The sequence below is a fragment of the Ceratina calcarata genome, unplaced genomic scaffold (assembly GCF_001652005.2).
Source record: "Ceratina calcarata isolate Rehan_Ccalc_2016 unplaced genomic scaffold, ASM165200v1 scaffold310.2, whole genome shotgun sequence".
Lineage (NCBI taxonomy): Eukaryota > Metazoa > Arthropoda > Insecta > Hymenoptera > Apidae > Ceratina > Ceratina calcarata.
In genome coordinates, this window is record NW_017153562.1 from 301,612 (window position 1) to 321,659 (window position 20,048).

The 20,048-nt window shown below is 45.7% G+C and overlaps 6 protein-coding genes across 18 annotated transcripts in view; 2 read left to right on the forward strand and 4 right to left on the reverse strand.

The window, feature by feature from the left end:
* On the reverse strand, window positions 1-6,703 carry LOC108624466 (solute carrier family 41 member 1). 8 transcript variants are annotated; one of them, XM_026813173.1, is made up of 8 exons: window positions 6,012-6,426; window positions 4,714-4,816; window positions 3,934-4,099; window positions 3,340-3,766; window positions 3,094-3,273; window positions 2,214-2,659; window positions 1,924-2,144; window positions 1-1,782 (listed from the first exon to the last, which is right to left on the reverse strand). In XM_026813173.1, the coding sequence occupies exons 3-8, from the start codon at window positions 4,023-4,025 to the stop codon at window positions 1,442-1,444; spliced, it is 1,707 nt and encodes a 568-aa protein (XP_026668974.1). In that variant the 5' UTR covers window positions 4,026-4,099; window positions 4,714-4,816; window positions 6,012-6,426; the 3' UTR covers window positions 1-1,441. The 8 variants fall into 8 exon arrangements, with proteins under 8 accessions (XP_026668974.1, XP_026668976.1, XP_017879293.1 ...); XM_026813175.1 differs by lacking the exon at window positions 6,012-6,426 and adding an exon at window positions 5,893-6,005 and having other exon boundaries at window positions 4,714-4,813; XM_018023804.2 differs by lacking the exon at window positions 6,012-6,426 and adding an exon at window positions 5,893-6,005.
* CtsL4 (Cathepsin L4) overlaps window positions 6,686-20,048 on the forward strand; it is a 25,265-nt gene continuing 11,902 nt past the window's right edge. Inside the window, exon 1 of the mRNA XM_026813182.1 lies at window positions 6,686-6,752. The gene's annotated coding sequence lies outside the window, so the exon portion shown is untranslated. The remainder of the gene's footprint in view (window positions 6,753-20,048) is intronic.
* On the reverse strand, window positions 6,870-9,676 carry LOC108624414 (solute carrier family 41 member 1-like). 2 transcript variants are annotated; one of them, XM_018023682.2, is made up of 7 exons: window positions 9,526-9,676; window positions 8,304-9,079; window positions 8,162-8,191; window positions 7,859-8,006; window positions 7,582-7,787; window positions 7,377-7,525; window positions 6,870-7,318 (listed from the first exon to the last, which is right to left on the reverse strand). In XM_018023682.2, exons 2-7 carry the CDS (start codon window positions 9,040-9,042, stop codon window positions 7,133-7,135), a joined length of 1,458 nt encoding a protein of 485 aa, XP_017879171.1. In that variant the 5' UTR covers window positions 9,043-9,079; window positions 9,526-9,676; the 3' UTR covers window positions 6,870-7,132. The 2 variants fall into 2 exon arrangements, with proteins under 2 accessions (XP_017879171.1, XP_017879170.1); XM_018023681.2 differs by having other exon boundaries at window positions 8,162-8,633; window positions 8,707-9,079; window positions 9,526-9,673.
* LOC108624515 (uncharacterized) lies at window positions 10,301-12,063 on the forward strand. Its single transcript, XM_018023898.2, has one exon. The coding sequence runs from the start codon at window positions 10,445-10,447 to the stop codon at window positions 11,936-11,938; it is 1,494 nt and encodes a 497-aa protein (XP_017879387.1). The 5' UTR covers window positions 10,301-10,444; the 3' UTR covers window positions 11,939-12,063.
* On the reverse strand, window positions 11,939-15,864 carry LOC108624514 (alkaline phosphatase 4). Of its 3 annotated transcripts, none has more exons than XM_018023896.2 (7): window positions 15,712-15,864; window positions 15,067-15,167; window positions 14,645-14,865; window positions 14,395-14,587; window positions 13,294-13,775; window positions 12,816-13,236; window positions 11,939-12,755 (listed from the first exon to the last, which is right to left on the reverse strand). In XM_018023896.2, the coding sequence occupies exons 2-7, from the start codon at window positions 15,149-15,151 to the stop codon at window positions 12,538-12,540; spliced, it is 1,620 nt and encodes a 539-aa protein (XP_017879385.1). In that variant the 5' UTR covers window positions 15,152-15,167; window positions 15,712-15,864; the 3' UTR covers window positions 11,939-12,537. The 3 variants fall into 3 exon arrangements, with proteins under 3 accessions (XP_017879385.1, XP_026668979.1, XP_017879386.1); XM_026813178.1 differs by lacking the exon at window positions 15,712-15,864 and adding an exon at window positions 15,422-15,654; XM_018023897.2 differs by lacking the exon at window positions 15,712-15,864 and adding an exon at window positions 15,319-15,390.
* The window catches only part of Mitf (transcription factor Mitf), an 11,124-nt gene continuing 8,737 nt past the window's right edge, over window positions 17,662-20,048 (reverse strand). For 2 of the 3 annotated variants that reach the window (XM_018023821.2, XM_018023818.2), the window contains exons 6-7: window positions 19,589-19,895; window positions 17,662-18,766 (exon numbers count right to left, since the gene is read on the reverse strand). In XM_018023821.2, the coding sequence (XP_017879310.1) occupies window positions 18,527-18,766; window positions 19,589-19,895 (547 nt within the window). In that variant the 3' untranslated portion in view covers window positions 17,662-18,526. The remainder of the gene's footprint in view (window positions 18,767-19,588; window positions 19,896-20,048) is intronic. The other variant, XM_018023820.2, reaches the window with a different exon arrangement.

Below are 20,048 nucleotides of genomic sequence, written 5' to 3' on the forward strand. Positions count from 1 at the left end.
TTTAATTTTCGTGGCATTTTATTATATAAAACTACATCGATATTTCATTGCAATGTGCGTTGACTCAATTTTTATCGATGCGGCGTCTGAATTTTTGTTATATTATCTGAAAGTGATTAACGATCCTTTCGTTTGACTCGTTCCAAAACTTCGACGTAGAACAGGTACATTCCATGACGCGTTGAAGCGTACTCTTTTCTTATCGTTGCATCTGTAATTACATAATAGGACAGGAGCTCGCATTTCGTCGTTATAAACTTGACCTAGCTTCTATTAGCACCGAATTCGGAACAATATCAATCGTTTCTCAAGCTCATCGCCTCTCTAGCCTTTCACAGAGCAACATCGAAGCTCCATGCTTCTTAATTAATATTCATTTCCTTGGCACGCTCGTTTTCCAAAACTATCTATCTATACAACCGCAAAGAATATGCGTTCGATTTCCTAGAGCGAGAGATCAGAGTCCGTATGCAAACGATCTGGGTTCGTTCCCGTCGGATAGAAAATAGTGCGTTGGCTCGAAAGAATATTATTTTCGTTCGCGTCGGATAGAAAATAGTGCGTCCGCTCGAACTAATATTATTGTCAAGATACAGTTTACGGCCTTCATCTCTACCGACTGTGTGCCCGGATGTCCTGTCAACTTTCTTCTACCGCCGGAGCTGTCTCGGATGCGCATTTGGAGAAAATGAAGTACATTTGCATCGTCATCTACGTACGAAAAAGAGGACACTTATTTCTGCAGTGAGTAATATTCTGATTTTCTTTTGTGTTTTGCGTGCGCGTTTCTTATAATCGATCAGCTTCGGTGTGGAAGACTCGCGTTTCGTAGCAGCTATGTATATACACTTGCATATAAAACTATTGCAACGCGATGCAATCTCTAACGTTGATTAAAATTACGTTATTGTGGGTACTGCGAGGAGAATCGCGCGCGAGTATCTTCAAAGCTTTCAAAAATACTTTGCGTGAACGTTATTATTATTTGAAATCATCTAATTCATCGTGTACGAAGGCAACTAGTCGAAGACACATACACTTGACGCGGCCGTCGGGAACGGCTGCACGCACTTCTCTCTCTTGATGATAAAACAAGTAGGAAACAAAGTTCGTTAAAGCGAAGACAGTCGCAAGTTAATCCCGTAAGTCATAAACGATCGTATGTGCCCACTTCTTAAAGATCCATCTCGTTCTATTTAATGATCAGGGCAGATAGAGAAAAAGTAATAAACTAAAGGAAAAACCGGGATATACTTTCGTGAAGCACAGCCTTGTCGACAATTAGTCTCGGTTGCGTGCGTATTGCTTCGTTATTTGCGTAGAACTTAATCTCCTTATGTGCTGTACTAACAGTTCAACCGTCGACTTTCCTCGTGCTTATCACGCGACGGCTACAAATCATTAGAAATACTTAGGAATTGATCGAGCATCCTTCGCGATCTCAAGGGACGATTGCTTCATCAGAATCTTGATCACCGACGAGATATAAGAATTGAAAGGCAATCGCGAGTAAACTGATGCCCAATAAATCTCCCATCGCTGTTAGATAGGGGATCGCCGAATTGTCGGGATCGATTTTCCTCTTCCACATCCAGTGAATCATTATGTAAGCAATGTAGAGCAGAGCCGCGACTTGTAACGTTGCAGCACACAAGTAGACGAAAACGAATAGGGGTGTAAGCGACGCGTTCCCATCTTTCATGTAGTTGATCAGATAAATGAAGATGATGTGCCCCGGTATCACCATCGCCATCAGAACTCTCGTCGTCCTTGCGTGTATACCTGAAGGTGAAATAAGTAGCATTACGGTCGATGCGAGCCGGGGGTGAGCTGTCGTGATCAGACATTAAGGAAACGTTCTATCGGAAATGTTTCACTTTAACAATCAAATGCAATAATCCGCGGTCTAGTAGATTTAATTACCTTTCCCAAAAAAGTTTGCAATGGGTGTTATGAATATAACTGGATGCGTGTGGCCTGGTGGTATCAGTAGGGTTCCCAGCTCAGCTTGCTTGTGAAGAGCCGTCGATATTCTGCTAGCTTGTACAGCTACCAAGTTTCCCCCGACGCCGTTGATCACCGGTTGAAAGACGGTCAGATTCTCGAATCGCGACACCATGAATTCCAGTATCAGACCACCGCAACTGTATCGTCGACAATTATATATCTCCACTTGTTCCATGAGAGCGAACTTAGCATATATCGATATTCACCTGCTGATGAGCATGGCGATCATCACGGGAGTCCATCCAGAGTAGAGAACGTCGTTCGTATACTTGTTCCTCTTGGCGATCCAAACCCAGAGCGGTGTGACGAGGACATAGCAAGCGATGACGAGTGGAGCGAGCCAGTCTTGCTTGTTGTTTATCGATTCGTGAAGTATCGTCGAAATCCAAGAGAGCAGAGCCAGCGACGTGATGTCACCGAGGCTGGCGGCGATCGGTGTCGCGACGTTGTCCGGATTTATATGACAATGACGGGAGAACACGATCACGCCGGCGGTGATCAGGCCGAGGACGAACGAAGCGAGAGACGCGGTGACGAGGCTGCTGGCGCACAGCAGGTACGCGTGATCCAACGAGATAGAGAAGCCGTTCCGAAATACGCCCATCCCGATCGCCACCACAGAGCCCAGGAACCCGACCACGATCGCCTGGCACTGCCGACACGATCTAATTTTCTTTACTCTTCTTCAAATAATGAAAAAATTGAGCTACGAAGTGGATAATGGAACAGGAATTCGAATCTATTTATAGTACCTATTTCCGTTAAATCGAGGTGATTAATGATTAAGAATCGTAAGTAATTTTGCATGGAGTACCGCGACGTTTCTCACTGAAGGTCGTTTATCATTGACGCGTGATCAAATAAGATCTTGGCGCCAATGATAAGACGTCAGTTGCGTAGTAGCTTCGCGTCTTGCGATCGTCTGACTTATCGTAACGTAATAATTCGCGAAAATTTGTGAAGCTCGGGGGATGGAAACCGATTTAGCAGTAACAAGTAGAACCGCGTATGAGATGAGCGGATAGAAAAATGAACAGGGACGCGTTCGATACCGAGACATCGTTCGCCGATCGGAAGATAACTTACTTGAATCAAAACGAGATTTCCTACGATCATCTGCCATTGCTCCTTCGGCGTGTCCATGTGCCCGAGGTTCGCTTGAGTCGAGAGACGAGATGCTAGGGTCATCTCCAAGTTTCCTTTCAAACCTAACAGCGCCGGTACCAGGATGATCAATTCGGTCACTTTCTCGAACACCACCCAATGCTGCAATAACACGGCGAACCGTCGCGTAAAAAATCGAAGTACGAAACGATGTAAGGAAGGACGTACTTGAACCAAGTCTAGCACCAATCCAGCTCCCACCATACCAAGGCCGGCGATAAGAAACGGTATAAAAACTTGAATAGTAATGGCCAAGTAGGACTCGAGGGGTTCGGCCTCGGCACCTCCGTAAATTTTGCTCTCGGCCACGACATCGGGAAGACGGCCGCTGTCGGTAGTTCCCTCGTCGAAGATGGGCACTTGCGCGTTGTCCTCTTCCGCTGATTTATCGTCGCCGGAGACGCACGCGACGATGGTAGCGTTGGTGACAACGGTTTCCATCCATGCGTTCGTGTTCGTAGTAGCCGAACTCGTGCCCATCGCCGCGTTCCCGACGGCCGACTCCGAGTTACCGCGTGTCCGCGGTCGACCGTCGGCCGGTGTTATCCTGTGGGATGTTTGCTTCTCCGAAAGCAAAGGTTCCTTGCATTGATCACTGTTAACCGACGAATTCGTATACAAATCCTATTTTTTCACTCCGTTTAGTCATTGCATCGTTATCTAGTCTCGTTTCGAATCGAACACTAAAAAACGTGTTCTCCTCGTTAGATGTGCGTGGATTCCGGGTGAAACTGATCGTCTAATAATCGAAAGTGGACGTACTTTTCAAATTTGGCTGGTGCAGTGACATCGACGCAAGCGTGCTTGTCGGGTGGTAGTCGTACCGGATGTTGATGCGCCTGATCCTCTATCATCTTCTACTGACGACCCCGTGCGACTCGCTGCCAGGGATATATAGCCATTCTTCTTTCAGAATGATAACGCTTGTCTAAATGTTCGCACGTTGCCGTTGTATTTCAGGACAAGAATCGAATTACGTAACCAGCGGGGGACGATATCTCTAGTCCGATTCGCTCGCAACCACTCCGCGTAAGTCACGTTGAAAATTGAATCGCTTCTGGCTTTCAATATCGCGGACCGTGCAAAATTTTTAATACCAAATTTTTCTCGCGTACGTCATACCGTTCGTCACTCGCTATGCCGGATCTTCGCTCTCCGTTCTTCGTTCATTTTCATTAATTGTCCCACGTCCCACTACTGCGTTAGGCATTTTTGAGAACGTCTTTCGACCTCGCGGACACGCGTGCTGTTTACAGAAATGATTGTCATTAGCATCGTCGATCCCAGGTAATACCTTCGCAACAATTTCCTTAAAACGATTTTAGCGTCGTCGTTGCCTTCAAAACGGACGTTGATAAAGGAAGATTGAAGTTAGTCTCAACGCGTGCCGAACGTTGGTTCCCGTTGAAAAAGAAGGGAGAGACAGTATTATATTATATTACGCGATTCGAGTCCCTGCTGTTTACGTAAAAGACACGTACGTATCTGTACGCATTTGGAGGAAAGTAGAAGAGGCTACGTTTATACAATGAAGAATCGTACCTGTGCCTCCGTGAAGTGATCCTCGACGGTGCGACGAATCTCGTCCAGATACATAGACTCGAGGATGCCGGATTTGAACGTTCTCGAGATCGCGTCGGTTCTTCTGGCAACAAAAATCAAATCAACCGTCGTCACGCATTTGGTGGTTTAAGGCTGGTGGCCTGGTGCGAGGCCGTTTCACGCTATGGTTACATCGCGACTGATCTCTCGCATGCATCGCGTTCGTCTCCTTAAAACTCGTACAGAACGTTTACCGGGAGCCCATGGTAAACCGAGCAAGCGCGAAATTATCGATCGTTAGCCAAAGTAAACCGCGATTCTTTGCCCGCCTGCGTCGTCCACCGTCTATATCAACCGTCCGGCATACGTGCTCTCTTGCTTTCTCGTCTTTCGCCTGCCTACCTGTCCGCACTTTCTGTCCGCCCCGTCCCCCCTCGTATCTTCTTTTCGATTCGTTTGATCTGATTGCGACTGAGATCGAAGCAGCTAAAGTATGGCGAGATACGACATAGATTCGTTTATTTTTGCTGATCGAAGCTTCGATGAAACTGCGGATCTAACTGTATCGCGCCTCGGTCAGATTCGATCGCTTGATAGATCCTTCGGCGATCGGTCATGTGATCGAGTTGAACATCTGATTATGCTTATCGCTCGGCTGCCGCCACCGCGGGGAAAACACGGAGGAAAATATAGTTGGCCAGCGATTGATTTCACGTTTCAACTCCCACGCATTATCTTAGAACGTTGCGCAAATTTACTCCTCGTGTATCTTTTGTTCAAATATACGAGATCTCGCGTCGTTTAGATCTCCACCGCGCCGCCAGTGCATATCATCGTCTCGTTCTTTCCTCAAAAGATCGATTACGCAAGATCTGTTACGGTTCACGAATTCGCTCGACCACTCGGCCTCGTACGTTTCCCACGTTTTAATGTTCGCGTAGTTTTTCACGAGTTCGCCCGCGAGCTCGACTGCTCGACGAGGAAGTTCCGTCGAAGCTGCGAGAAACATGCAGACCGCGTTACATATCGGGAATCTCGTGCATCGGCATTTGCAAACATTGTCATTTAACGTTAGCGGCGCGCGAGTGAGTACGAACCACTTCCGTAACATATATTCACAAATTGATAAATTACTCCACGTGTTTAAGTTCGACCATGAGAAGCAATAACTTAACATACGTTTTGATACTTGGTCCCCGTGACCCGCGAGCGATCATATCCCTTTCGTTCACCGTGGAAGGCCAAGAGTTCCGTCCCTACGTTATCCTTGGGAGTACCTCCGCCCCGATTATACTTACGTGCGACGATAAACAGCAGGGAAATATGGGCGCATTCATCGGGGGGCTAATACTGACTATGTTGCAGTGGAAAATTCGATCAGCTGTACTCGTGGTACGCGCGCGTCGAAACTTCTTTACGAGAGCCGATCATCTTTCAATTATTTCTCTTCGCAATTCTCTTTTTAGTAAACGTAGAAGACAGATAGATGTACTACATATAGGATCCGCGTGGATACGACAGATTTTTGTCTTTATGCGAACAGGTAGAAAAGAACGCGTGATCTCGCGGCACTCTCTCCCTTTCTTCTTACGCTCTACTCGCGGTGCATTTGAGTAAAACGGAGCGAATCGGACAACGCGATAGATAAAATCTAAAAAGGTCCGTCGAGAGCGAGGCGATAGTTGGCACTGACAGATCTAACTATTTCATTGACGGAGACGGGCTGAATGTGACACTCTCTCACAAGTCGGTCGTTTCGTTTCTACGTGTACGTACACGGCATACGTGTGTCACACGCGTCCGCGACGTCTGCTCGTTCACACGCGCACACGCGCACACGCTCGCGTTAGATCTGCTTCGCGATTACGCTTACAGACCTTTACAGGCCTATCCGTAATAATTCGTATAAAAGAAAGACGCACCACTACAGCCAGCCGAGTCGAGCTTAACTCGGGCCATGTTACGATCTGACCTATCTATGGCTGCACTCCGTTCGTTCTTCTTTCCTCTGTACGTACGTACGCTAATAATAAGAGGAGGTAAGATTTCACGTTTTACTTCTATCTATATGAAACGTCTTTTTATAAGTATGAATTTCGAATCATGCGTACTTGACCCGTGATGCAATAACGAGGGACAGTAAATCGTACGCGTCCTGTCGTCAATCAAGTTTATTAAATGCTTGCATTATTTGGTACAAAATAAGTACTTAGCACTTGCACGCGTTCATATTTACAAGCGCAGTTTGTAGTTAAAAATTGAGCGATCAGAACCGATTTGGTCCCATCCTGTACGTATTTACATGCCCGGCATACGATCTCGCATGCTTCCATATAAATAACGTAAATGAGTAACACTATACTACGAGGAAGTAAGGAACTAAGTACACGAACTTCGTTGAACTCAGTCTTTTTCGCGATCAGTCTCCGACATCGGAATCTTTGTCTCCAATCGCGTACAGTATATGAAACGCGATTCCCAGCAGCACCGTTCCAATCAGATCACCCGCGGCTGTTAGGTATGGGATCGCAGAATTATCCGGGTCCATTCCTCGTCTCCACATCCAGATGACCATCAGTTGAGTGATATACAATAGTAACGTCACCTGATGATGATCGAAAGATCGTAATACGAATTCCGATTGTTATTTCGATTGTTCGTACCTGTAGCAAGGCGGCGAGTAAATAGAAACTAAGAAATATAGGCGTCAGGGATGTGTGTCCCGCCTGGAGGTAGCTAATCGTGTAGCCAAATATTAAATGGCCGGGAATAACCATCATCAGCAAGACTCTAGCCGTTCTCGCGTGTCCGCCTACAACGACTCGTTCGTTTATAATTCATCTACTGGCGCGATTCGAATAGACGTACCTTTCGTACAAAAGGTGTAGGACGGATCGAAACGAACGACGGGGAGTGATCCCTCGTTGTTCGATCGGTGATCTCTGTGCAAAGACGTCGATATCCTGCTGGCTTGCACCGCCGCTAGATTCCCACCAACGCCATTTATAACTAGCTGAAATACTGCTATGCCCTTGTAATTGGATATCGTGTAATCCAGTATCAAACCGCCCACGCTGAAATCAATGAAGACCGTTGGAATCGCAGTGTCGCGTCCAATTGAAATTGCGTTTAGAAAAACGAAGACCTGCTAATTAGCATCGCGCATATCACAGGCGCCCAGCCGTAGTCTAAAATCTCCCTGGTAAACGGATTTCTGGCCGCGATATAGGCCCAGATCGGGGTAATTGTTACGTGGAACACTATCAACGTCGGTGCTATCCAAGGGGCGTATTCTGAAAGTGCGACAGGGTCATGGATCGTTCGTTAATTGCTAGACTGCGGATTGTTCGTGGGAAAAGTAGAATTTTATTATCTATATCCATGCTCTAAAAATATTGTTCTCGATAACAAGTCCGCAGTCTAACGATCGCGTATCGGTACAAATTACCTGTGGCTCTAAAGAGAAGGGACGCGATTCCTGAAAGAAGCATCAAGGTAGTTAAATCGCCCAGGGAAGCCGCGATCGGCGTGGCTATGTTATCTGGATCGATGTTGATCTCTTTGGACAATACTATCACCGCGATCATTACCAAGCTCAGGAGAAAGCTTGCCACGGACGCGGTGGACAAGGCACTGGCGCATAATAAGAGCGCGTGATTCATATCGAACTGAGCTTCCGGTATCCAACCGAGTACGACGGCGGCCAGGGAAGCAAGCAAGCCTACCACCGTCGCTTGACACTGTATCAGTGCGAGATTTCCAACGACCAAGGTCCATCGTTGTTTCTTCGTGTCCATGTGTCCGAGATTCGCATGAGTCGAGAATCTGGAGGCTAACGTCATTTCCAAGTTCCCTTTTAAACCGAGCAACGCAGGAACCAGTATATAGACCTCGGAGACCGTCTGATACACTGGCCAGTGCTAGAGAATAGATCATCCCACGTGCGCGTCTGTACGTTTCATTAGGTAAATTTTCGGTACCTGCCCCACGTACCTGTACAACGTCCAGCAACAGGCTGGCGGCCACCATGCCGAAACCGGCTAACAAAAAGGGCACGAACATTTGTACGGATATAGACCAAACGTTCTCGTCTTCGAACCGACGAACTATCACATCCTCGCTGATTTGACTGTTCGTCGGTATGAGTTGCCGCTTGTAATCCTTTTCGTCCTCGCTTTCCGTGTCCTCTTCGGACTTCATCACTGCAATTACATCTCTGATACTCGATCGTATCCCCTCATCACTGCATGATTCGAGCATCTGGCTCTCGTTGAATTTCGTCTCTGACTTCCTATGCCGTACGCTCGCTCTTACATTATCATTGTACATTCTTGTCGAGTCGCTTGAGTTACTGTGCTATCGAGAACTGTAATAAAAAAATCATTGGCTCCTACTCCCATCGAATTTTTTAATTCATCGTGATCACTCTTGACCACGACTTTGCGTTCCGATTATCTCTTCGAAGAAAAGAATGCGGGATAGATGTAACGAACAAAAGGGATAAAAATAATTAATGGGTATTTCTTTCGGCAGTGTTTTTACATATATTTATTATGCAGAGTACATATGATGCATAAGAGTACAATGAGTCAGTATCTGGATGTAGGACGTAGGATGCAGTCTTATGTAAAATGCAAATGAACGGTGATGACATTGATTAGTACATTATGTTAAAACAGAATAGGGAGAAATAATGTTACAATGTTCTACAGAGAACGTGTTGAGATAAGGATGCAAGTTAAAATGCCATAAGCGGAAATCAGAATTTATTTGCCGTTGCAAAACTGAATACTCTTACTACATGATACATACTGGATATCTGACATTCTTCAGCGTTCTTATAAATAGACCTTTGGCAGCGTTACGAAAAAATACAGACTTGGCAAGGTGATTACGAGCTTCGACGGTTCCGACGTGTAAAACATAACCTCTCGAAGCCGCAGAATTTAACCTAACTCGAATTCGAAACAGAGTTCTGTATTCTGTACGTCATTGCGCAACTCGTGGGTCAACCACGTGGAGGCGTCGCTCAACGCGCGACAATTATGCAAAACGAACAGACGCGAACGATATACCTTGACAAAATTTTATTTGTACAGATTAGGATTCGTAAATTTAATTATTTGAAAGCTTAAGACGAGGTTTAAGAATTATTTTCTAAGTCTACAAAACATGTCGGTGTTTGGCTGGTTTTCGTAAAAAGGGGAAATGAAAAATAAGTTTGCTCACCGTAAAAACTAATGTAAATTACTGGGAAAAAAAACTGTAGAGGACAGAGAACAGGTACACGGTAACAAACTCTCGGGAAGCGAGGTCGATTTAGAACCGAGGTTCACCCTGGGTATAGGGGTCCGCACGCGGGGACGATGCTCGAAATAATTCTATCTTCGCCACGGTACTGGGCAGGCAGTGGGCATAGTGCCCGTAGAAGTAAATTCTATCCCTCGAGCAATGCGCAAGTTCCTATTATTGTAAGCCTTTGTAAGCTAACGGACTTCCTCATGGCCGTGCTATCTAATTTGTCTCGCACGTCAAACAGGCTCCATTCAGATTTATTTTATACCCGCACTTCTTATTAGTCAGTGTTCGTATCTGTACGGTGTAACTGTTCCGCGAGGTGAGTTCCCTTTATCGAATCCTGAATATATTCGGGATATTCAAAGTTCAGAGTCAGAATAATTAATTTCAAACGAAAAAGGGAGAGTGCGATTTGAATATCTTCTCAAGTGACATGGGTCGTAAGAATCGTGGCAAAGGAAGACCGTCGAGGAGAGAAAACTCGGCAAGAAACGTCGAAATAGAGGAGAGACGAAATAAAGAAGACGTGATCGACGAGAAAAAACGTGAAGTTCCGATCGAAGTGCGATCTCGATTGTCTTACCCGTTGATCTCAACGTTGTCACGGAGCGAAGACGAAGAGGGAGAGATTCAATTAAATATCAAACCGAGATTCGTGTTCGTGTCGAGCCTCTGTGCGTTGTGCTCAGAAAAATCTAAACTCTGTTGCGAAAAATGTGAAATGGTGTCTTATTGCTCGAAGAGACATCAGGCGCAAGGACTAAGGGAGCATCGAGGGCTGTGCGAAGCTTTAGCAGAAATTCATTCTTCCATCGTCTCGACGATTTCTTCTAAACTCGACCCGGAACAATACCGTGTCTTTAGATTGCGTTTGCTCGCTATTTTTGAATCGAGAATCGGTAGGTCGTTGGAACTCTGGGAAAGAGAGATAGTGTTGTATCCCAGGGTCTGTCGAATCTGTCGTCGCTTCGTCGAGAAGCTAGTCTGCTGTCCACGCTGTGGAATGGAATCATTTTGCGAGAATCATGGCGAGGAACACGAGAACTGGTGCGAGCAGTTCCAAATTTTTCAAAGGTTTCTATTTCTCCAACGCAAACACGGCCGAGTCGAGCCGTGGATTCCAAACGTGCATCGATCGATGTCCGTAGGAACGTCGTACTTCGACGAACTGATGTGCGAGATTTATGGAGATTCTTCGTATTATCGTCAAATGGATTGTTACACGTATTGCCTGTTATCTCATTTGTCAACCATTCCCTTGACAGCTCTTTACACCATGCAAATCTCTTGCGACGATTGGCAAACTAAAATCGAGTATACTATACACGTAATTGGAGCGGAATTCCAATTCGAGGGAATTAATTTATACGTTTGGGAGAAACTGTTCCTTCATTTATCAGCAAACTTGAAGACTCTTCGTTTAATTTTCATAGGCCCGGAATTGCATCTGCCTAGAGACGTTCCTCCGAAACTTTTGTCCACGGTAAACCTGTGCCAGAGATGTAAATCCGATAACAGAGCTATCGTCGTCTCGTTTAAACCCGAAAAACTTTATCACGACGTGATTCACGACTCTACGAGCATTGCCGAGCCCGATTTAATTTGCGCGTTTAATCCTGGGCTCTATAGGAAAACTGGGTTCGGAGGTCGAGACACCTGGTTCGAAACGATCAGAGAGTTTTGTGGAAAATTGAAGCCTGTCGCGATCACGTCTTACACCGCGGACGAAATGGTTTGGGAAATGGCGAGGATCGGTTCCGTCGCGGAAATCGATGTAATTCTGCAACCGAGATTAAATCCGTACGCGTCGATCAAGCCAGATCGGAACTTTGTCAGCGACGATACCAATCCGCTGATTTACAAAAATTTCCATATCGCTATTGTCAAAGGCAAAACGATCTCGTCGTCGCCGGTCAATGAACAATAATCATTGTGATGTTCTTTTTATTTTTGCATTATGTAGGTTGTTATACACAAATAGTAGAGGTACGTTTACAGTGTACAGATGCATCGAGCAGTTTTCATTTTGAATAAAGCTTCTACTCGCTCGAACGAGAGCGAATATTTATTTTTGTACCTGTGCAGTGTTCATTTGCGAGGAGAACACTTTGTTTCGATCACGAGTTTCGGTTATTACGAACTAGTCGACGTATCACAGATGAAACTGCATTAATCATAGTCTTTGTTCTATACACGCTATAGTTTATACATACATATATATATAATTACGGAATAGTTCGAAGATAACGTGGGTTCAAGTGATAAGTGAAGACTATTTACAATACTGTGAATATTCTTTACAAACCGACGAGGATTTGTTCAATCTGCCAGGCGTAGGGTACGCCTGTCTTTTAACGGGGTACGACGAATGGCAATAATAATAACGAGGTACCTGACGTTTAATGGAGGACGACACTGCAGATTCTATGCATTTACAAGAAAATCGACTGTTTCAATATTTACAGTTTCATTTCGCACAGAAATCTGCGGTCTAACGAATGAGTGAAACGGCTAACGACACAAGAATCAATTATACTTAGAGAGGATGAAACAGGCGAAGAGTACGAAAATAGATAGAAGGTACGAACCAGTCGGCTGGTTTACCGAGTTAGACAATTCGTAATAGTAACGACCGTATGCACTGTCGCAGTGTGAGGGCCAGTTTTTAAAGCACGCAGCGTACGCTACGACGTGCGCGATGTAATTCTGTTCGAAGGTACCGCGAATCAGGTGAGAGTACGGGCCTGAAACAAAAATTAGTTTCGTCAGTAGACTGCAGATTTTATGCGATCTAAACAATTTACCTATCGAATAGACTCCGACGTCCTCGCCTCCGTGCGTCTCGTCTTCCAAATAGAGACTAGCCAGATGAACATAATACGGGTCGTTGCGTGTCGGATCTTTGTCGACGGGTATCCACGTTTCATTGACATTAGTACTGTCGTTCCTCCTGTGATGATAGAAACCTGGACCGTTCGCGTAAGTCAGCGTTTCGTACGGTGGATCCGAAGGTTTATTCGCGAAACCAAGAATATCGTTTCCTCGGGTCGGGTAACCGTTCATGGTAAACGAATGCGAGTGATCGGCAGTCACGATGATTAGCGTTTCGTCCAAGTTCACTTGTTCCAAGGCGACCAGTATCGCTTCCTCGAGTTCGGACAACTCTCGTAACGCTAACTGTGCCCAGTTGTGATGATGAGCCATGTCGATCCTTCCGCTTTCCACCTGTAAATCACTTTTCTCATTCGCTAGACCGCATATAAAAAAACCATCGAATCTTACCATTAACAAGAAACCTTTGTCGTTCTTCTTGAGCAATCTGAGTGCTTGCGTGGTCATGTTAGCCAAACTCGGTACGTTCTCCGGTTTTACGGTGTGATAAGGCATGTGGCTCTGCGCGAAAACTCCGAAAATTTTCGAGGTATTAGCAATATCGATGGAGAACAGTTGGTCAACATCGGTAACTATTCGGCCATCGGGATTATTCTTAGCCCAGACTTTGGTTAAATCTTGGCCGTCTCCTCTAACGCACGTGTCGTCGTCTATCGGCTCTTCCATGGGCAGACCCAAATGCTGAGCTCCGCCACCCATCATTACTTTAAACTTATTCCCTGGCGCATCCTCGATTAATTGCCTCGCTATGTCTTTCACGCAGTCTTTGTACTGTCCCGGTATCGCGGTGTCGCATTCCCAATCACGATTGTTCGTATGAGCGTACAGTCCGCCCGGTGTGGCGTGCGTTACTCGAGTCGTCGTTACGAATCCTGTTTCGAATAATTCTTTTTTTCATATATGGCCGACAGATAAATGTGTAACGATAAATGAAATAGTAACCGTTGATCGGCGTATCGTGCTCTAATGGACACTACATTTCCTATAATATAAACTGGTACGACTCGAATCACTTATCGCGAAAATAGAAAATGAGAATGGAAGAGATTAAATGGTACGTCCTAGATAAAACAGAAGGTCGCCTCATGACCTCCTTGTCCTCGTTTTCGCGCTCGTTTCGACAAGGTCTATTCGATACTGATTCTTTAACACCGGTAGCCGACCGTGAGTCGATCATTGCAGTCGACGAGTCACGTTCACGTACCATTGATCAATCTATACGAAAATCAGAACCGACTACCTTATCTGTAATTGATACGTGCGTAAAATTGACTTTTGGTCCTTGTACACGTGTCCATATAGTCTTTACGTGCGATCGTTACGTTCGGATAACTTGGCAGATATCGCGAGGCGAAAACTTGTAACGATCAAAGAATGGTTTCAATGCTCCGGTATGCGATCTTATTGAAACCCTTTATGATTCATCGTACGGACACTACATACGATTTACGAGCAGGTGGCACCAGTCCTAAGACTGCCGAATCGACTCACCGGTGTCCATCCCGCTTTGTTGCGCCCAATCCGCGATCGTCGACACTTTGCTCAAATGATTAATGTTTTTGTCGCAGTGATTGAACGAAGCTCTCGTATCCAATCCCAGAACCTTGTAGCGGCACTTGACGCCGGAAAATATAGCAGTGGCCGTGCCAGCCGAATCGGGTACTTGCTTGTCCGTATTGTAAGTCTACGGAAAATTTGTTTTATGTATGTTATGTATTAAGATCGGAGATTCGTTTGTTACTTTGGCGAGTGCGGCGTTAGGAAACTTTTCGAAAGCCAATTTGTATTCTTCCCCGGCGTTGCCTTTGATTTGGCCTTTGTATATGCGACCGGCCGTGACCGTCGATATTCCCATTCCGTCGCCGATGAAAATGATAATATTCTTCGCACGATTTTCATTGTTCCGATAAGCCAGGTTCCTCCGGAGGTTCTCCTGGCCGGACTTTAGCCAGAACGACATATCTACAAAAGTATTGAGGAAATTGAAAAGTTGACAGTTTCTATTTCCGTCTCGCGTGCATTAAGAAAAAATGTGAATCGGTCAAGAGAGACGGGCGCTGAGCGGACGTTATACGACCACCGGAGGAGGAGCTTGATTGAACTTGACTGGTGATCAATTCACCGTGAAACTCGTTGCATCACGGAATTATTAAGATTACGAACCTTCGTAAATAGTCGAGCCTTTGGGGAGAGCATCGAGTCCGAGAATGATCGACAACAAGCAAGCGAGTACCGTGAACCGTTTCATGGTCGAACTCGTGGATCTGTAACAGACGCCAGATTCCATTTGTGTATCGAGATTATCACGGCGCGTACGGGCCTATACTATTGTAAGCTGATTGCTGGTCATCTAATTCGTAGTTTCGCCCGACGTAATTGGATAATAGCTCGTTCTTTCCATTCGCGGAACCTTACATCTTTTGTGAACGGAACCAATATGCAGATACGAACTGAGCGGACAGAACTCGCGCTAGGGAAGCTGATATTCGGGTCAGTTATCGGTGGAACGAAAACGCACATCCTGGCATTCGCCACCCTACGTACGTACGCACGAAGCGTATATATCGTTCAGAATTTATTCGTAGCCGTGTTCGGTGTCACATCACACACGTGGCACTCGTAAAAATTAACTCGGGTCCACGCGTAAATCGATCATGCCATACGCGAGAGTTTTCTTCCGGCAAGCGTGAAGTACGTATCCACGATGTACGGCACGTGTCGGTCTAATCGTCCGTCGACGGCAAAATCGAGGATCGGTCGACGAACCGAGTAATTAGTCAACGTTATGATCGTGCGAACGAACCGTACCGTTTTTTTTTTCGTCGACGAATTTTATCCGGCCTGGTGCCGCGTTAACGCCACAGTACAGAGCCACCGAGGAAGTTTCTCACTTTATATAGCGTTTCAAAGGCCCTGGTAGACCGTGCACGAGGTGGAGAGCGTGCAAGGGACACTGAGAGTACAGATTCTCGAGGAGAGACGCGGTCGGGGGAGAGGGGGAACCCCTCGTGCACTGCTAATCCGAGCGTAATTGAGCAGCTCGGTGGCATTATGTCTTATGTCCGCGAGATTAATCCGAACGTTTCGCGGCTCCCGCTGACCCGCCGATCCACCCAGTCTCTCACCCCCATTTTCCGCTTGACGTCTTTCCTCATCGTCGTGCTTACTTCACGCAATGATTTCCGCGAACCAGATTGCATGTAGAAACAACGCAATCCGAGGGATGAAGGTATCTCATTTTTCATAAGACCGAGTTTCGCTGCTCCGCTGGTACTCCGATTTCATCGCTGTCATGCCTTTGATTCATGCTCATTCTCGGATCTACGCACGATCGGATCGACGTTCACGTGAGACTCGTCTCGTGTCTCGCGTAGGAACGCAGCTAGGATACGGCCAATCACGTTTTTCAAATTGTCTCGAGCCTCGAAAGGTGAGACAAAGACCTCGGACGCGGATTGGCGCGAGATACCGTCGACTGTTTCCTCGGCTCCGATTTTCACGTTCTGTACACGTGTTCGGGTACGCGACGAAAAACTTGGAAATTCTCGCGGATTAATTTTAATGATATAATCATGATCACGGACTGATAGTGATAATCATTGTTTTCGTCAAATCCCGCTTCAATTCGTCTTTGATCCTCGTCCTTCGATTTGTTGTTTTTTATCGTTTTGAAAATCGTGCTACGTCAGTGACAGAGTATCCGATCGATCTTTTATGTACACGTAACAATCCGATTTCTAATTCTGACTTCATAAATTGCTACGCGAACTATGCTTTTTTAATCGGATACATATATCGGGCGCATACGGTAATTCTTATTTATATCGGCTTATCAAAGATCGATGATAAAACACTGCACGGTCGTCACAGGTGCACATTTGGAGACTGAAGCGTGCAAATGGATACCGCACGTGTCGTACGTATATATCGTTACGTGAATAAATTTGCCGAAGCTCGTTGAAAACGGATGTTCAAATAAAACGATACGTTTTTAGAACATTTTCCTGTATGCGCGATTAGCGGAATCTTTATCTCTGTTATCACAGTGCACGTAGATTCAGTTGGGAAGCTGAGATCTTGCATCAAATTTCATCACGAATTTTCGAATCAATTTGTTGATCGCAGATAGGTAAACGATCGATGTTCTCTCGCTGCGAACCAGATAATTGGACTCGAACGCGTGTACAGTATACACGTAGGCATACATGTACATACTTCACTGTCGAGGACACTCGATAAAAGCACCGTGCGTCTTTCTCAATAGGTATGCAATTTCTTTTTACATTATCTGATCGTAAAAGGACAAGCAAGAACCTGGCACGTTTTTCTTATCTTCAATATCAAAGCCTGGTCGAGTGATCTACGTGTAAAACAAAAGGAGAGGAAAATCTGGGGGAAATCATTTCAAACTTTCCGCTCGCGATTTATTCAACGAAGCCGATATCGATCTTATCTGGACAAATATGGATTAAGATTGGAAAAATATGAATCTGTGAGAGATGGTCACAACATCGAAAATTGTGCTTCCGATACAAATTGCTCGTTGACCTACTTACGCGGTTCACACCATCGCGACGCACTGTCGCGTGGTACCAAAGAAGTCAGAGTCGGTGAACTGTAGCTCCATATCGACGACACCGTCTCGATCTTCGGGACGTTTTCACTGTGTTGTCTTTTTAGAATAATCCCGTTTGACATATCTCTGAAACCGCGAGCGGAAATAAAAATTGTGTCGGGGAATAAAGAAGTCGAGGCACATTCTTTACGTAACGTCTCTTTATATACTTTGTAGTCTCTCGCAGTCGCCGTATCGCAGAGATCCTGCCGGCTTCCGCGGATAACAATTGCGATTAATACGCAGTAACGAGGTAAAACGCGATTGTTGCATACATTAAGAGGATCACAGAGAAACGGGAACGGCGGTATTACTTGCGACCATCGAACGAAACATACGCGTGTCTTGCCACGGCGACCATATGAATAACGCGATCGTCGGTAATTGTTCGCCGTTTCCAAAATATGCAAAATACTTCAAAAATATATAGATATATTTGTCGCAAGCTCTGCTATATTACGTATACGCCTATGTATTTCCGCTTCTCGTCGAAAGTCGAGAATATAAATTGGACCGTCGTTGTACGTAACTTGTTCGTTATCTTTCTCCCGAGAAAGATTCGAGAGACCGCGGATCTTTACGTTTCCATCGTCTCGATTAAATGTATGAAACGTAAATTTAGATTTATTCCACGTCGCACGCATTCCTTACATTCTCTCCGCATCGAAAATGCATCAAATCCGTAGCCCGCTCGCTTCGTACGTACTCACGCGTACGTGCTCGTTGTCAATAATAATCATTCAACTGCTTGCTTGCTCTTGTCTCGCGTCCTGCGCGAGCTTCGACGTTGGGTACGCGTCTATCCATGTACACAACCGACAGTTCTGTGGTAAGAGTATCCATTCAAACACAATCTTCTTTGCATACTTCGTTCTCCAAAAGGAAATCTACTAAAACTCGATAGATTGTTTTACTTAAAATTAGAACGGCCAGCCGTCGAATACGAAGAACGCGTAGCATCGATCCTGACACTTTATAAAAAATTGTTTCGTGCGAGGGTTTCGAGTGCTACGCGACGATGTCCATGTCAGACGAGGAGTTCGGCGTCGTGGGTGCTAGACTGCCGAGGGTGTCCTCGTCCGGTAGGCCGTGCTGGCAGCCCGTCGGCGCCGGACTCAACGGTGGAAGATGAGGCGACGAGAGCATCGGGTCGCGTCTGTGAATCGGTCCGTTACCGTCGTCCTCCATCAGATCTTCGAGCTGCGACATGCTCAAGCTCGGTCCTTCGTCTGCCACCAAATCTGGAATCTATCAACACGGACTCGATTTATAAAATATAAGACACTTCTCGAGAGAATGTGATCGTAATTCATGCGTTTCTTATCTCATCGTTGACCTAAATGTCGCAGATGCACAAATAGGTGTAAATACGTAGTGTAGATAGGCGTATGGGTAACGCGAGCCGCGATTTAATCGAAAATGCTTGGTAATTACACTCATTCACGGAACTGACCTAAGCGTATGCAGGAAGCAATGACTATTAGAATCGAGGATAGGATGCAATCAGTATTATCTAACTGTAGTTTTATAAAATAAACGTGCACGCGTATTTTATAGCGGATAAGAAAAAGAATGAATGATACGTCGTCGTCGTCGTCGTCGTCGTCGGGTGGGGATTTCGAACTGAGGAACGAAGTGGGAGTAAAAGAGACTGCGATGACCGCATACGTGTTGTTAAGCGTTCGTTGCGTCTCGGTGTGCGTGCGACGTACATAGAACGCGAGTAAACGAAGCGATTTCGAAGCTTGTAGTCTGGTAACTGGTAAGAACAGATGCGGATTATGAAACCAGTCCCGAGAACGAAACGAACGTTTATTCGGATCAAGGATCGTGAAACGATCGTCGGTGCATATCGGCGTCGATCGGCGTAACCTTGACGAAATTCAAAGCAGCCGGTGTCGCTTTCGACGTACCAGGCTCGTTGCTTCGTGCAAATAAAATCCTTCCATCGAACGTTTCGTCGATCATACGCGATTTCGACGATTGTACATTTCCATCGATCGTGTGCATACATTCGATTCGTAAATAATTATTTATACTAATCATCTTCGACGATCATTTCGTATGTACCTTGCGCTGTTCGACTTTGTTTCGGGGGAAGCCGTTGAGCATGCTACCGGAAGTCGACGGCCAGTTGAAGTCCGACACCGGGAGCCCGTGCGCTTTCGCTTGCAACTCCAATTCCTGCACTCGCAAAAGGAGCCGCCGGTTCTGGTGCTCCAGTTGCTTGTGCCTGTGCTCGCTCTGTTTCATCCTCGTCAGCTCGTTCTTCAACAGTTTTATGTATTCGACCGAGGACTTGAGTATCGTGCCCTTGTTCGGCCTGACGTCCCGCACGATTTCGTAATATCTACAATCGTAATGTTGAATTCTCAAACTGGAGAACAAAAGAATACCGTGTGTAGTTGTAACAACGGAAGACCGCAGAACGCGTCTCGTCCTCAAAGCGATTTTAAGGATGTATTGGCTATACAGTCAATCCCAAAAGTTTATGCACTTTAGAAAAGCATTTTTTAAAACGAAATTAGAC